The sequence below is a fragment of the Ornithodoros turicata genome, chromosome 10, assembly GCF_037126465.1.
Source record: "Ornithodoros turicata isolate Travis chromosome 10, ASM3712646v1, whole genome shotgun sequence".
NCBI lineage: Eukaryota > Metazoa > Arthropoda > Arachnida > Ixodida > Argasidae > Ornithodoros > Ornithodoros turicata.
This window is the reverse complement of record NC_088210.1, coordinates 23,686,386-23,701,299: the sequence shown is the minus strand read 5'-3', so window position 1 is coordinate 23,701,299 and position 14,914 is coordinate 23,686,386. Positions and strand designations below refer to the sequence as shown.

The window sequence follows — 14,914 nt, the reverse complement described above, 5'->3', positions numbered from 1 at the left end:
TGTCGGCCTGAGGGTGGAATGAAGGAGCGTAATTCGTTCATTGACATCACGCTTGGGTCGCTACCATCGCGGTGCGCGGTCACGTCTTCTCGTTTTTCTTTTCATTGTCCTTCACTGTCAAAAACTGTCTTTCTTTACAATGGGAAGGGTTCAGCAATACCCGCACCAACCCCGCTGAAACCGTCCCTACAGCAGGATAGATAGTCCCTAGGTCGGAGATTCGGTTTGTGTTCACGTAAGTCGTAACAAGCGTGTAGGCATAGTGTAGGTGGGAAAACGGGGTAGGACCCCTAGAGGCCTTGAGTAGTCCTTGCAGTACCCCTCCTGAAATATTTTTCTTGCTATATGCGGTACATAGGACAAGTGTTCCTGTTATTCTTACAGGAAGGTGGTCAAAAGCGAACCGCAGCATTGGCATTGGTGTTTTCTTTTTTCTGGTCATCAGTACGTCGAGCGCACACGTAGTCCAGGTTAAGGTTCGCCTCGTCCATTTTGAGCATTCAGTTCCGCAGTGATCACAGCATTATTCATATTTCTCAAGTTCTCAAGAGCGCGCGGCGGTCGGCACATTGGCAACGTTGGCAGATGACGGCTTTGGCTGTGGCTGTTTCTTCGCTGTGCGGCTGGCTGTGGCTGTGTGGCGTCAGCATCAGTCAAAGGCGTGCACGGTTCGACTTCGACAGTTGCTGTTTTATGTTCTGTTGTGTGATTCATTTGCTGCTCTGTTCGCGCTAACTAGCACGATGTGGCTAGCATCCTTACTAGTCACCTTTTTAAGTGTTCCTGCTGTGTTTTGTGAGGACAATACAGTCACAGATAAAACTATAGCGCGAGCACGGGTTGAGGTAAGTTATGATCATTATGGTGCAGCTGTGATGTGCTACGTGTACGTGTCTGCATGTAGAATCCGTCCATATTCACGGGCGCAGACAATGGTACCGCGACCTGTACTGCTTGCGACATACTGCAGGAAGTGTGAGGTGAAGCTGCCTTGCACAGTGTTGATGCTAACCAAATGCCAAATATATTGTTTGAAAGTGGGCTGTATGCCCCACCTTCTTGCAACACCTGGAGATTTCAGATTGGACACACAACGAGTTGTCGATTCTCGACAAGTATGGTCGCAAGCAGTACATCTGCAGTATGGGGTGGTACATCTTCTATAAATAAAGAGTAAGGTCGGAATCTTTTTTTTTTTTTTTGAAGTTTAATACGAAAATACCGCACAAGCTACGCAAACGTCTGCTACAAACACAGCTTGATACAGGCACGAACGTTGGCAGGCGTTGGCGGCAAGGGGGAGGGAGACCTAACTTGCTGCCCCCTTCATCACCCCTGGAGGAGCAGGATGAACCTTGTTGCTATTTTGCCTTGGACCCACATTTCCATGTTACGGTTTTTCTATTACCAAGTAGAATTTTTGGGCACCTGTGAAGTGACGTATCCTGCGACTGCTTTCACAGTTGTTTCACAGTTGTATTATGTTACAGAGCTGTGGAGGATGACGACTGAATGCCTACCCTGCGGTGAAACGATTCGTGTATGACGATATACCATTGTTGTATCCTTTTGTCTTATCAAATGAACAACAAGCTGCTGGACGATGATTCCTGTCGAATTTGCAAACCGCTGTTTTCAAGCACAAAACGCCAGTTTCTTTGACTAGACACGTCCCAGTCACAACGCAGAGTTTAAGGTAATAGGAGGTGCTGTACCAGAGCTAATTTTCCTGAATAAAGATGGGGAGGAGGTTGAGGTAAGAAGTTTTCCCAGTGGAAGGTTTTTTTTCTTGTTTGATCACACCCTTATTCTTGCAGAGAGTGAATCTTGAGAACCGAAAGCGTGAAGAGTGCAACCAACTCCTGCTGGACAAGGGTTTCTACAAGAAGGCAAACAAAGATGACCCTGTGCCGGACGAGTACAAGGATGCTCCTCTTGGGAGAGCCAAGACAGAGCTCTAGTAGCACTTTGTGGAATCCTACATCATGTCTACTTGCACAAAAAGCATCCCTCATAACAGAAGTCGTAGCGCTATCAACATCATTTGTCTGAATGAAGCTGCTGTTGCAAACCTGAAAACAACTGTGGCTGAAGATACACTGTGATTTTGATAATCTTGGGACTTCGTTGGAAGGCTGTCTCGTTGAAATAAATGTTTTATTCATTTCACTTTGGGCACAGCATTCTCGTGTCTTGTGGGGCTGCCATTACTGCTGGATATTTTGCTGCCCTCTTGTTCAGTTAGCATTCCATGTTCCGTCCCAGTGTCATGATACAACGGCTGTAGATGCAATCTCAAAAATCTTGGCGAATGTACACATGCATAGGGAATGGAGTGCAACAAGTACTGATAATAGGAGCTAGCCCACACTCACAGATGAATGACATCGACGAGGGTCCGGGAATCCTTATATCCAATTATAAAGTATAGAAATTTGCATAGAGAAGGTGAGCAAGAACTCCTGACATAAGGCACAATTATAAAATGTCCCTTCCTTTTTTGTGGCACACAATACAAAGTGGAGAACAACTAATCCAATGCCAATTCAAAGCTCCAAAGATATATCCATGTCCTATGGCTAGTTCCTGTAAGCATCCAGACAAAACACAACCTCAAATACCACCACGTTTTATTTACATACCATGACAAAAAAAAAAAAAAAAAATCAAGTGACAACAGTACGAAAAGGAAAATATATTACTGTCTCTCGAGCCACGTCAAGCTTCGTGTAATCTGCCGTAGCTCGCTACGGAATGCCAACTTTGACATCTGTGCCCCGTATGCAGCTGCTTACATATTAACCCTTTAGCTCCACACATAATCGAAACCCCGGCAATCCTCATTCCATCTTCCCTGTTCTCGTCAATATCCTGTACATCTCCCTTATAGAACACCAGCGAAGAGGAGAGGCATTACCCTCCCAACGTAAATATAAAAGCTTGCTAGTAGTGCTGCATTAAATGGCAAAAGATGAGCCCCACAAAATTTCAGAGATTTGAAAGCTCTTCCTGATGTACATGGTACATGCTCGGTTTGTCTGTCACACCGCCGCTGACCGGTAAAAGGGTGTCAATTGCACACCCAAGGCAAGGGAAACCCACTCCAGCCTCATGCCATGATTAGCCAGACCAAGAACAGGCAGGCAACCCAGAGAAAGACCTGTGACACAAACTGATCCTGGCGGTGCTCCTCGCTCCCCACGGCTGAAACAAACGGAGAGGTGAGACCGTCGATGATGTTGCCTGCAGGTACAGTGCTGGGCAAAAGTTCACAAAACATGCTCCGGTGCATTCCTTCCTCGGGGGGACATGGTACCAGCAAAAGGGACCATATGGACTTACAGACATGTCCCCAGGTAACCCAGCCGCCTGTTTGGAAGTCCGTACGTTACCATTCGCTGCCACCGTGTCACTCTAGGGAAGGAATGCGCCGGAGCGAGTTTTCTGTAGACTGTTGTCCAGCACGGTACAACTACCGATAAAATCTGCAGAAAGAGGCAAAAGAAATTTCTCCGTGCGGAACGTAAAATCCCTTCACCTCGACACCCACACAAAGGAACGGGATTCATCCGTTAGATCATTTGAGATTTATGAGCAGAAAAAAAAAAAAAAAAAAAGAAAGACGACGACGTTCAGTTACCCTCTCCCTTTCCTTCTCCAGAAGGAAGGGGCGAGTTTTTCCTAGTGCCTTTGTTGATAGTGATAACCGAAACGTACCACTTGTTCCTATGCTATGCCGTCTTCTACAATCTTTTTTTCGTCAACCTACATCTGCTACGGAAGTGGCCGAGGTTATTGCATCGTTACACCCCCCCACATCGTTCGTGATTTATGAGCGAGAAAAAAAAAAAAGACGACGTTTGGTTACTCTTTCCCTTTCCTTCTCCAGAAGGAAGGGGCGAGTTTTTCCTAGTACCTTTGTTGATAGTGATAACGGAAACGTACCACCTGTTCCTATGCCATGCCGTCTTCAACAATCTATTTTTTCGTCAACCTACATCTTCTACGGAAGGGGCCGAGGTTATTGCATCGTTATGTAATACATCACCAGGGTATGACAACATCTAAATTAAAATTGGTGAAGAATATTATATCCCCTGTGCTATCTCACATTGTGAATCTTTCTTTTAGGCAAGGTGTATTTCCTGATCCACTTAAATGTGCGATTATTGTGCCTGTACTTAAGAAGGGTGATCCTTCTGATATCAGTTATTACAGACCGATTTCGATTCTTCCTGTGGTGGCCAAAATCATTGAAAGGCTGTTACAAAAGCACCTGACGACCTATCCCAACAAATTTCATGTGTTATGTGCAAACCAGTTCAACTTTCGTAGCGGTTACTCGACAAAAAACAGCTCTTTCAAATTTTACGGAATGCATCTATCGACCACGGTGGCTTAGCCATTTCTCTCTTTGTTGACTTTTCTAGAGCTTCTTACTGTGTCGACCACGAAATACTTCTTTCTAAACTGGCCAGGTATGGTATCACAGGACCTGCGCTTGACCTAGTTGCTAGTTACTTTGAAAACCGGTCTCATATTGTCAGGAGGCTTTTCTCTCAGCCTCTAGTTTCTAATATTAGCGTACCACAGGGATCTCTACTAGGTCCGCCTCTCTTTTTACTGTATATTAATGGCCTCCCTGAGCACATTGAATTTTCTGAAGCATTTTTGTATGCAGATGACACTATGTTACTATTAACTGGTAAGGATATGGATTATCTATAGTTAAAATTGTATAAAGACATTGGTAATCTCGTTTACTGGTGTCATACTAATAAATTACAGTTCAATGAAAATAAAACAGTGTTCAATGGTATTTCATTCTCATAAGCAAAATATTATCACGGCCACTTCAGTATTCTTTCTGGGAAGTTCATTAGAATTTCGTCACGAAACAAAATTTTTAGGAGTCGTGTTTGACAGAAATCTTGATTTTACATTACACATTAATCGTATTATCCGCAGGATTTCATACGGAATAAGCATCTTGTAAGAAGCCGAAGTTTTTCCCACGGTCTATCTACCATTTTCATAATTTTATCATATATTGTGGTCATATCATACATCATCACACATCATACACGTGGTCATCAATTTATCATACATTATACATACAATACATTATGCCCTTATACATTCCCACTTATCTTACTGTGCTCCTGTCTGGGGCTTAACTTATAAATTGCATCTTCGTGCTATTCAAGTAACACAAAACCGTGCTATTAGGATCACGTTTGGTTTGCCACTTTTCTCTCATGTCCTATATCATGACATTCATATCCTTAGCGTTCACGATATAATTTCTTACAGCGTACTCAACTTGACTTACAGCATCTTGAACCTGCAATAGGACATCTAGAACCTAGGACATATTGGATCTATATAGGTCATGAAAACATACTTGGGGGTGGACGTCCATCACCGAAGTTGAATGTAGATGCAAACAGACCGAAAGGAAAAGCACCAATTCCAAACGACATGTGAAATCCTGTGTCGCCAAATCCAAAGGAGGGAAAAGACTGAAAGGAAACCAAACGTAGACGTAACGTGTGTGCTCAATGCAACAAATAAGATTTCTCCAAAGACACTGTCTACCATAATTTCTATGACATACACCCACTGAAAATTTGATTTCTGAAACGAAAGTACCATAAACATTGCGCAACCGCGTAATATACATACATACTAGCTCCGTGATTCCGTGTTTACACTCAGAAAATAAGGGAGCATCATGTTCAGATTAATTATCTCGTGAGTGGTGATAATTTGTGACCTTACACTGTGAGACAACTCTGATCATGAGCGACACCACATTGTCTGGTCTCTGGATTAATTTTATTTTGTTTTCATAACGTGACATCTGCAAGTGATCCACAACTTACGCCAGCATTGTTCTCCGGCTCTGATCTTTGTCCAGGGGGACGGGGAGGAAGTTTGTCTCTGAAAAATAAAGCACTCTGTGTTACGATAGTACCGTCAGGGTAACAGCATCTCTCATTCTACCAGGAGAAATTTTTTTTGCACTTTCGTGCCCCTTTAAGCCCCTACAAAAATCCAGTGACCCTTCTATTCTCGTCCTTACTATAACCACGCCTCACCTTGGGTCTTGCTTAGAGCCACCTCGTCCATAAAGAGGGATCACTTTGTCTCTGCTAATGCCAGCCTTGCATACAGGGCACACCTGTCTGTTTGGCCGAGTCTCCAACCACTGGTGCAGGCAGGGCCAGCTGTTACGTATGAATGTTTTCATCACACACAGGCCCCCATCGGATGCGTAAAGATATCGGTGAGGAATCGCCTTACCAGAACAAATGGCCGCAGAGGCTCACAACTGCATCTTTTGCTGTGTCAAGGCAGATGTTGCATTCAAAATTTCCATCTTGGGTGCCTGTGTTACCCTCTTCGCTTCCCGAAGCTGATGCCCCTCGGGGGCTCTCCGATGTGGTCACCATGCTCGCACTGCTGCATATAAAGTGGCCACAATCCACCTCCTTGTTCTTCGGGGATTCTAAAGCAGCTTTCGCAAGCTGTATCAATATTGTGCACGAGCAGGTATAAAATGAAACATTGCCGATTCCCCCACACCAGTAGCATTGTCGTAACTTTAGCATGTTACCTTGTACAGTTTTTATGTTGCAGGGAGGTTACTTTTCTCCCAAAATCTTAGCAGAATTAGGCGATTCAGAAGTGGGTGCCATTTAAAAGCCCTCCCCACCACTGTGCTGCTGCTTAAGACTTGTAGTTGCTCTCACTGAGTTCTCGTGAAGCGTTGTTCCTTTACAATGCCAAAATGAATGCATATGAACTATGGCCACACATCCGGTTCATAATTGTTGTCACACAAATACTTCAACTGAAAGGAATAGGATTCTTTGTATACTGTATGACAAACATTTTACTTTTGCACACTTCGACCATTATCGTACATACAAGCTTTTCGCAGTCCCCTAATGCTACATGCTGAAACACACATTGCTGGCAGAAGAAAGAAATTACTGCATTTATGTGAACCATTTTAATTATTTTCATTCCTCCAAGGAGCTACTGTGCCGTCGGCTAGCTACAACAGTCGCACATCTCCACAAGTGTAGAAAAGATGTAATGCCATGTCATAAATAAACTGAAGTTTACAAGCTGATGGCACAACCAAACTTTTCTAATTGCAACGAATTTTACTCTTTTTTTTTCGTTGTTTTTTTCTGTGTGTGTGTGGAACTGTGGACTTTTCCTTGCAACTTCAAAAATGCATTAACCTGTTGCTTGACAAAACACGGATTGACAGAACACGTAAAAAGATGTGTTTCCTATGCTTTTGAGTGGAACTTCATGTGATTTCGAAGTATACTACCAAGACTCATTTATCATGGCACGTCCTGCACTCCACTCACCCTCTCACGCGACAGAAAAAGACACCCTTACGTATCACAAGGTGCAATGTAGTAAGCATCAAAAACCGCGGTTAGTGCATAACGGCAGGACTTCTGACTATAGCGTACGCCCATATGCACGCCAGTCCCTCAAAAAGTGGCAAGATACACTGCCGAAAGACACCGCCGGTAATATCTTTCTGAAGAGGGATAGACGTGTACGACGTAAGAAGACACGCGAGACGCTTCGAGACAGCTCTAAGATAACTCAAAAGAGAACAAGTAACACCAAACTTCGTCTGCGTTCGCATACGCTTCCAAGGTCGTCGATCGAACCACACTTGTTTTAATGTCTCAACCCGCATAGTTAACTGAAATTTTCTGTTGAATCTTCGAAATGTTAGTGTAGCCAAAAGCTACGTCTTCTGCTTAACAAATAGAGCCCTATTCGCCTTGTAAATGCGTGCTCACCTGCAACTTTCACTTGCAACAGTACGGCAATCTCAAAGGACAGTGTTCCTTATTTGTACCAAGCTGTCACAAACTGAAGAAAGAGGTTACGCATTCTGTTATCGTTAAGCGATGTGTAAAATTATAGTTCGACGAGAAATAATTTCACTTTATCCTATTTACCTTCTTGCATTCTCGTCAACAACCAGCGCAAGTAGAGTGACGTTATTCCGGTGGTTACAGCCGAGCCGCCAGAAAGTAGGTCATTTTGAAAATATTTTGGTTAACCCTAGGTTAAGATAATTTTTATTGTAACATTTGATCGAAAGCACTCGACAATTAATCACAAAGCATTCATTGTCCTGAGTCCACCGTGCAAACAAGATGATAAACGAAGTCAACCAAGCGTTCGCACATTCGCAGCCCCGCCAATTACAGGGCACACAAGTGTGGTGCAAGTGACGTCTCTCAGTGACGTCACACGGCACACTTACCAATCTTTAACCAATCAGACAGTCATCCGCCATGGTAGTCGGGCAACGTCACGCAAATCCCTGATCTGCTGGAGCTCATTCTTTGAAATTTTCGCGTGCCCATAAACTTCGCGAATTTTCTCGATTCGCGAAAATTAAGGGCTCGCGAAATAAAAGGGTTTCACAGTATATCACCATACCTGTGCCTGTGACGGATGTATTTTTCGATTTTTCCCTGGAAGCAACACGGTTAAAGTCGGAAAATTGTACTTGTACGAATGTTCTTTGAATTATTTATCAGGATTCGGGAACAAGCCGAAATGAGCAATATTTACGACAATTTTTTTTTATTAAATACGAAACTTTTTTATTCTTTTCTGCTTGTTGCGAATGTGCTACTGATTTTTATGAACGCGAACGCCCAACACGCAGTCTGTGTTCTCCCAAGAAAACGTTCGCTCGTCACTGGACTTCGATTTTAAACAACTAGGGGAGGAGGGTTCGTAAGTTCAAACGGTGCCTGGTTCAAACAACCCTCCCCAAAATCATACTTTTGGTAGTGCATTTGGGAGAGGGAAGCGAGAGTGGAATCCTCCTCCCCAATGTAAAGTCCCCAGGACCCCTCCTAAAATATTTTTCTGGCTATATACTACCTGTGCTACACCACTGAGCTAGCATGCACACTAGAACAGCTGTGCCATGCACACATTCCTGGACCATGATGTTGTACAGCTTGGGACAAAAGTTCACAGAACAGAGCACTGGGGTATTTCTTCATCGTATCGGCCGCCTGCTAGGTATGAGGAAGAGATTGAATAAGAAACGGGTGGCCACCTATTCTATCCATTTCTCAGTATCTGTGGCAGCTACTGTTCACTGCTGTTCCCAATGGAGAAATGGGACACCCGGGCGTTCCGTCAACTTTTGTCCCAAGCTGTACACCAATGTCAGACTGGTGTCTGAAAACTGATCCCAGCATTGTGGGTTTGTTCAAACCTGGCTGAGCACACCGGCCCTGTCATGCCCTGCTGTGCCATGCCACCAAGTATTCATTTTGGTGAGATCTGTGCCATGTCACCAAGAAGCTTCAGTGACATGGCACAGCTGCCGAGATTTCAGTTCACGTTAAAGAACCTTCGGATGGGCAAAAATGAATCCATAGACAGACCATTGTAGCATACTTTATGGTCATAGTTTTTTTCAACATAAAGCCCCGACTGGTGAACACACTACTTCAATAAAGGTTTTGTGTAGCAGAATAATAGAAGGACCACGGCCTTTTAGTAAAATATTTATTGTCTTACGCTGGCTTTCCTATCAATATGTGGCACTTTGGAGAGCAATCGCTGGGGTACATTTGAGTAACCAAAACATCATATTGATGTTCCTTAGCCCAGTATGCCCTGTCAGCATCAATAAGTGTCATGCAACAAACACCCTGCTGGCACGTCGCCGTGTTTTGTTCTGTCCTGTCAGCGTAATGACACAACAGTATGTAATCTTCGTAGCAGATACCAGAAGATCGGAACACGTGACTGAGGGGGTACTTAACATTGTCCGTACTGCTCATTGAGCCATAGCAACATGGGCAACACACGAAGACAGCATTATTGTTCATGCACTTCTGAATCACCAGGTCAGTCGCCACGCCACACGCGTGAAGCGACACACCGATATCAAAATTTCCGTAAAAGTAGTCCATGTTACACTGAAAGAAAGTGACATTACTGAGCTGTGACACCTCTAACCTCTTCCTTGCACGTAGCACTGATTCTTCCTTGTTTTCGATCATGATTACTTTGCAATTTGGAAGCAGGTACGCAAGCACTACACCAACGTGTCCTCCTCCTGAACAAAAGTCCACAATTGTACACCCTGGGTACGCATGCTCCACTACTAGCGCCACCATGTTCTCAATTTGTTCGCACTTTCGAGACACTCTCTTGTTTGGAAGGCCACCCCCGACTGGGTGGATATACTGCGGGTAACTGTCCCACGGGAGCGGAAGCTGTTCCTTCGCTGGGTTCGGTGCCAGCTCCGACTCAATTCCAGCGGAGTGGAGGCGGTTGATGAGTGGCTGTGGACTTTTATGGCGGATTCTTGGTTTGCAGCGTTCTGGGTTCCTGGAGTACAGGTTGTCCTGGGGGAGTCCAACTCTTTCTATCACTTTCTTACTTTGCGGCATGGTATTTGAGCGACCTACTGTGCTTCCTAGGGAGAATTCTTCAAATGCAAGAGATAAACGTTGATCGCTCAGCATCTTGTCGTACCACTTCACAATAAGTGGCAAGTTCTCAGCAAGATCCACCAAACCAACCATCCTCGAAATGGTGGAAATGCAAATTGATATGCATGGAAAAAGTATGATGTCCGCTATCGTCATTTCGTAGCCCTCTACGTACTGATGCTCTAGAGTTGGAAGATCATTGCTGTTTTTCTTTGAGCCACCATCCTTTTGCTGAAGATCTTGCTGTTTTCTGCGAATATTATGCGTCCTTACTGGATGTTGCATGTGGGCCTCAAGGAGGCACAACTGTTCGGGCAAGACAAACGACTCGTCACTGTTGCTCTCTGCTAGCCTGAACAGAGCATGTACTGCTTTGGCGATGTCGATCTCACAAAATCGTGTCCACAGTGAAGATTCTGAACAGGCTACGAGCGTGCTCCCTCTGAAGCCAAGCAAAGCTCTGGAGAAATGGCCGGGTGTTTTTGCACTCTGGTGACTTATAGCCCATCGGATGACAGCTGCTAGTCCACCTATACAGGTGTTCAACTTTGGCAGAAACACAGCTGGTGCCCTGCAGTCACGAAGAGTTCTGTTGACGTCACCCCTGATGAGGTTGCATGCCAGTTTCTTGAGAACATTTCCAGGGAGTGGAAAGCTGTACGATGATAATTCGTCAGAACTGCCTTCGACGAAAAAGATGTCAACGTCAGTTACTTCACAATATAGAAATGAAAATAGGGTAATAAACGTTGACAAAGGCACAGTGAGAGAATCCTCGTCATTTTTTATCACATTCAGCATAAGCACCGGACTCGACTCCATTGTATTCTCTTTTTTTTTCTCTCGATTCCTTAAATTCAGTCCCAGCTGCTGAGCACCGCACGGAAGAACTAGTACTGACGAGAACTAACACATGCAGGTGTATTCGAACATAAAATGTGAGTACGGTTTAACCAGATTCAACCGAGGCGCGTAGGCACAAGCGGAAATCACGAACACGAAGGATGCCAGATGCCATCTTGGCGGAGGAGGAGGAGGAGAGAAGAGAACAACGAAATCCACCTAGCGGTGGTTCTAAACTTTAACTTTTAACTGTAAACTTTTGTTCAATTTTATTTTTTGAGGAAACCATCCCTTTTATTATTTTCACTGTCCTCTTTCATGTTCTCTACGAACATCTAGCCTGATTCAAAACGGATAGATCCTGAAACCTGAACCAGGGAGTAGGCGAAGCACCGCCTCCCCCCCTCCCCGACACGAAAATCCTGGGAATATCCCTGACCAGAACCACTATTGATTTCACCGAGGTGATTGCACGGGCGCCCGCCCTGTCTCAAACTCAAAAGAGTTTAGGTTTAGGAGTGTTTAGGAGCTAACTACACCCACGCCACAACTAACACGCCGACTTTGTGCCAAAAATACAAATGGGCAAGACCGGCTTGGCTATGTGTAAGCATGAATGTAAACAGCGATATTATTATACGAGAGGATAGACAGTGGCGTCACTAGGGGGGTGCGGTGGGTGCGGTCCGCACCGGGGGATGCCACAGAAGGGGGTGACGTGCTGCACCAGTACCTCTTCCTCCCCCTCTCTTTTTATGTAGCGAGGTGACGCCAAAAACAACATAAGAAGCCCTCGACGAGCATGTGATTTTTTTCTGCGTACGATATGATACTGTTATTTATCGTGTATCGCCTCGGATAGAAAGGGACACATTGCGGGGGGGACGGAGCTCCCGCACCGAGTGACGCATACCCTAGTGCTTCGAGTAGATTGTCCCCTACGTATGATTCAGAACATCAAAATTGGTGGCGAGGGCCTTGGTCAAACACTAGTCATTGCTCCTTCCGTCTTTCGGATTTCTCCACAAGAAAACTTATATTTCACAAATAAAACCAGAGGTTCATGCAAAAAGTGATTGCCATGGTCACGGACATGGAACCAACACAAACAGATGGACCAAGCGAAAGGGCGTTGCCCTGCAACCCCTACCCCTGCAACCCATGTCGAAAAAAAAAAAAAACGAATGAGGAAAACGAATCGAAAGCCGTTACGCTGGCTGCGCCTGCGTACTTTGCTGGGCGGGCAGGGCCAACGGCAGGGCGGGCGGGTGTAAACCAGGCCACATCCGCGTCAGAAAAAGGTTCATAATTTTGCAAGACACATTATGTAGTGCTTCCTTCATTGTAGCATTAAATGATGTTTCTAGCGTAAAATTTGCAATCTTGCACACTTTAACGAACTCATACGCATTATTTTCAATTATTTTGCGTCAATTACAATACGCATGCGCAACATGTTCTATAAAACGCGGTGTGCGCGGAATGATTTTATACCATTCGCAACGAGAGTCATCGGAGCTTTGTTGTGAACGGCAGCTTCTGGACTTATTGTCTTTGTGAAGCTTTTTATATGTAAGCACTTGTCTTCCATAATTTGTTCTTCACTATATTCCTTGGCTGCAGGAGTTATATTTGAAAGCAGATGAGCTTTAGTTCGCAACCGCAAGTTCTGGAACGTTGGACGCCATGTCAGCGGTCGTTTGCAGTGACAGTTGCATTGGGTGTGGCCTAAACAGTGGTTGTAAAAATCGCCTAATGTTCAGGAAATAACTGGTTGAGGGTTGTAAAGGACTAGTGGAAGGGGAAGATATATACACGTAACGAAACCGTTTTTCGATGGAGTTCACAATGTTTCCCGGTATGGACACGTCAGTTAGGTTTCTTTGTTTACCTTTGTTCACCAGTTCAGATTTTCACGTTGAATTATACATTTTTCAGATAATATCCAAGCAACATGAGGGAATGTATCTCTGTGCACGTTGGCCAAGCAGGCGTCCAGATAGGGAACGCTTGTTGGGAGCTTTATTGCCTCGAACATGGCATCCAACCTGACGGCCAAATGCCAAGCGACAAAACAATTGGAGGCGGAGACGACTCGTTCAACACTTTCTTCAGCGAGACCGGAGCTGGAAAACATGTTCCTCGCGCTGTGTACGTGGATCTCGAGCCCACTGTCGTAGACGAGGTTCGCACTGGTACATACCGCCAGCTCTTCCACCCTGAGCAGTTGATCACCGGCAAAGAAGATGCGGCCAACAACTATGCTCGTGGCCACTACACGATTGGCAAGGAGATCGTGGACTTGGTGCTGGATCGCATCCGTAAGCTGGCGGACCAGTGCACGGGCCTGCAGGGCTTCCTGATCTTCCACAGCTTCGGCGGGGGCACTGGCTCCGGCTTCACGTCCTTGCTTATGGAGCGTCTCTCTGTCGACTACGGGAAGAAGTCTAAGCTGGAGTTTGCCATCTACCCTGCACCCCAGGTCTCCACTGCTGTGGTTGAACCCTACAACTCTATCCTCACCACTCACACTACTTTGGAGCACTCTGACTGTGCGTTCATGGTTGACAACGAAGCTATCTACGACATCTGCAGGCGCAACCTCGACATCGAACGCCCGACCTACACCAACTTGAACCGGCTTATCGGGCAAATCGTCTCTTCCATCACTGCTTCTCTGCGGTTTGACGGAGCACTGAACGTAGATCTGACTGAGTTCCAAACCAACCTTGTGCCCTACCCTCGAATTCATTTCCCACTAGTCACCTATGCTCCTGTCATTTCTGCTGAGAAGGCATACCATGAGCAATTGACAGTTGCTGAGATCACCAATGCCTGCTTTGAGCCTGCCAACCAGATGGTAAAATGCGACCCCCGTCATGGGAAGTACATGGCCTGTTGCCTGCTCTACCGAGGAGATGTCGTCCCTAAAGACGTGAATGCCGCTATTGCTGCTATCAAGACCAAGCGTACCATTCAGTTTGTTGACTGGTGCCCTACTGGTTTCAAGGTACACGCAGTTGCAACTGCAAAGACTGTATTGTTCTAACTTTGTTTCCCTTTCCTTAGGTGGGCATCAACTACCAGCCACCTACAGTGGTTCCAGGCGGTGACTTGGCTAAGGTCCAGCGTGCAGTCTGCATGCTGTCCAATACCACAGCTATTGCAGAGGCCTGGGCCCGTTTGGACCACAAGTTTGACCTTATGTATGCAAAGCGAGCATTTGTTCACTGGTATGTGGGTGAAGGCATGGAGGAAGGAGAATTCTCAGAGGCACGTGAAGATCTGGCAGCCCTGGAGAAAGACTACGAGGAAGTTGGCATAGACTCTGCTGAGGGTGCTGATGATGAGGGTGGAGAAGAGTTCTAAGCACCAGCTGTGCTGCACCTTTTTTTGCCTTGTTGCTATTGGCTTTTGCTGTTGAAAAGAAGTAAATGCAGCTGACTCCATTTCGGCTCTGTTGCCTTTTTAATTCATCGCGTGGAACTAAAGTTAACTGACGGTTGAGCATCGCCATTAAGTAAACAAAGAACTGTTCATGGTACTTATCT

At 45.3% G+C, this 14,914-nt stretch overlaps 4 protein-coding genes across 9 annotated transcripts; 2 read left to right on the top strand and 2 right to left on the bottom strand.

Moving 5' to 3' along the window:
* Window positions 1-613: 613 nt before the first annotated feature.
* Window positions 614-2,169, top strand: LOC135371122 (selenoprotein M-like). Its single transcript, XM_064605139.1, has 4 exons — window positions 614-845; window positions 1,491-1,561; window positions 1,678-1,756; window positions 1,818-2,169. Exons 1-4 carry the CDS (start codon window positions 744-746, stop codon window positions 1,959-1,961), a joined length of 396 nt encoding a protein of 131 aa, XP_064461209.1. The 5' UTR covers window positions 614-743; the 3' UTR covers window positions 1,962-2,169.
* A 444-nt stretch (window positions 2,170-2,613) lies between these two features.
* Window positions 2,614-8,069, bottom strand: LOC135371120 (E3 ubiquitin-protein ligase RNF185-like). Of its 6 annotated transcripts, none has more exons than XM_064605137.1 (7): window positions 8,004-8,069; window positions 7,842-7,914; window positions 6,307-6,462; window positions 6,102-6,230; window positions 5,886-5,943; window positions 5,405-5,522; window positions 2,614-3,204 (listed from the first exon to the last, which is right to left on the bottom strand). In XM_064605137.1, the coding sequence occupies exons 3-7, from the start codon at window positions 6,453-6,455 to the stop codon at window positions 3,110-3,112; spliced, it is 549 nt and encodes a 182-aa protein (XP_064461207.1). In that variant the 5' UTR covers window positions 6,456-6,462; window positions 7,842-7,914; window positions 8,004-8,069; the 3' UTR covers window positions 2,614-3,109. The 6 variants fall into 6 exon arrangements, with proteins under 6 accessions (XP_064461207.1, XP_064461205.1, XP_064461206.1 ...); XM_064605135.1 differs by having other exon boundaries at window positions 6,307-6,465; window positions 8,004-8,067; XM_064605136.1 differs by having other exon boundaries at window positions 7,842-8,069.
* Window positions 8,070-9,568: 1,499 nt separating this feature from the next.
* LOC135370335 (glutathione S-transferase C-terminal domain-containing protein-like) lies at window positions 9,569-11,560 on the bottom strand. The gene has a single exon (XM_064604056.1). The coding sequence runs from the start codon at window positions 11,340-11,342 to the stop codon at window positions 9,594-9,596; it is 1,749 nt and encodes a 582-aa protein (XP_064460126.1). The 5' UTR covers window positions 11,343-11,560; the 3' UTR covers window positions 9,569-9,593.
* A 1,265-nt stretch (window positions 11,561-12,825) lies between these two features.
* On the top strand, window positions 12,826-14,812 carry LOC135371119 (tubulin alpha chain). Its single transcript, XM_064605132.1, has 3 exons — window positions 12,826-12,935; window positions 13,302-14,373; window positions 14,433-14,812. Exons 2-3 carry the CDS (start codon window positions 13,318-13,320, stop codon window positions 14,730-14,732), a joined length of 1,356 nt encoding a protein of 451 aa, XP_064461202.1. The 5' UTR covers window positions 12,826-12,935; window positions 13,302-13,317; the 3' UTR covers window positions 14,733-14,812.
* Window positions 14,813-14,914: the final 102 nt, after the last annotated feature.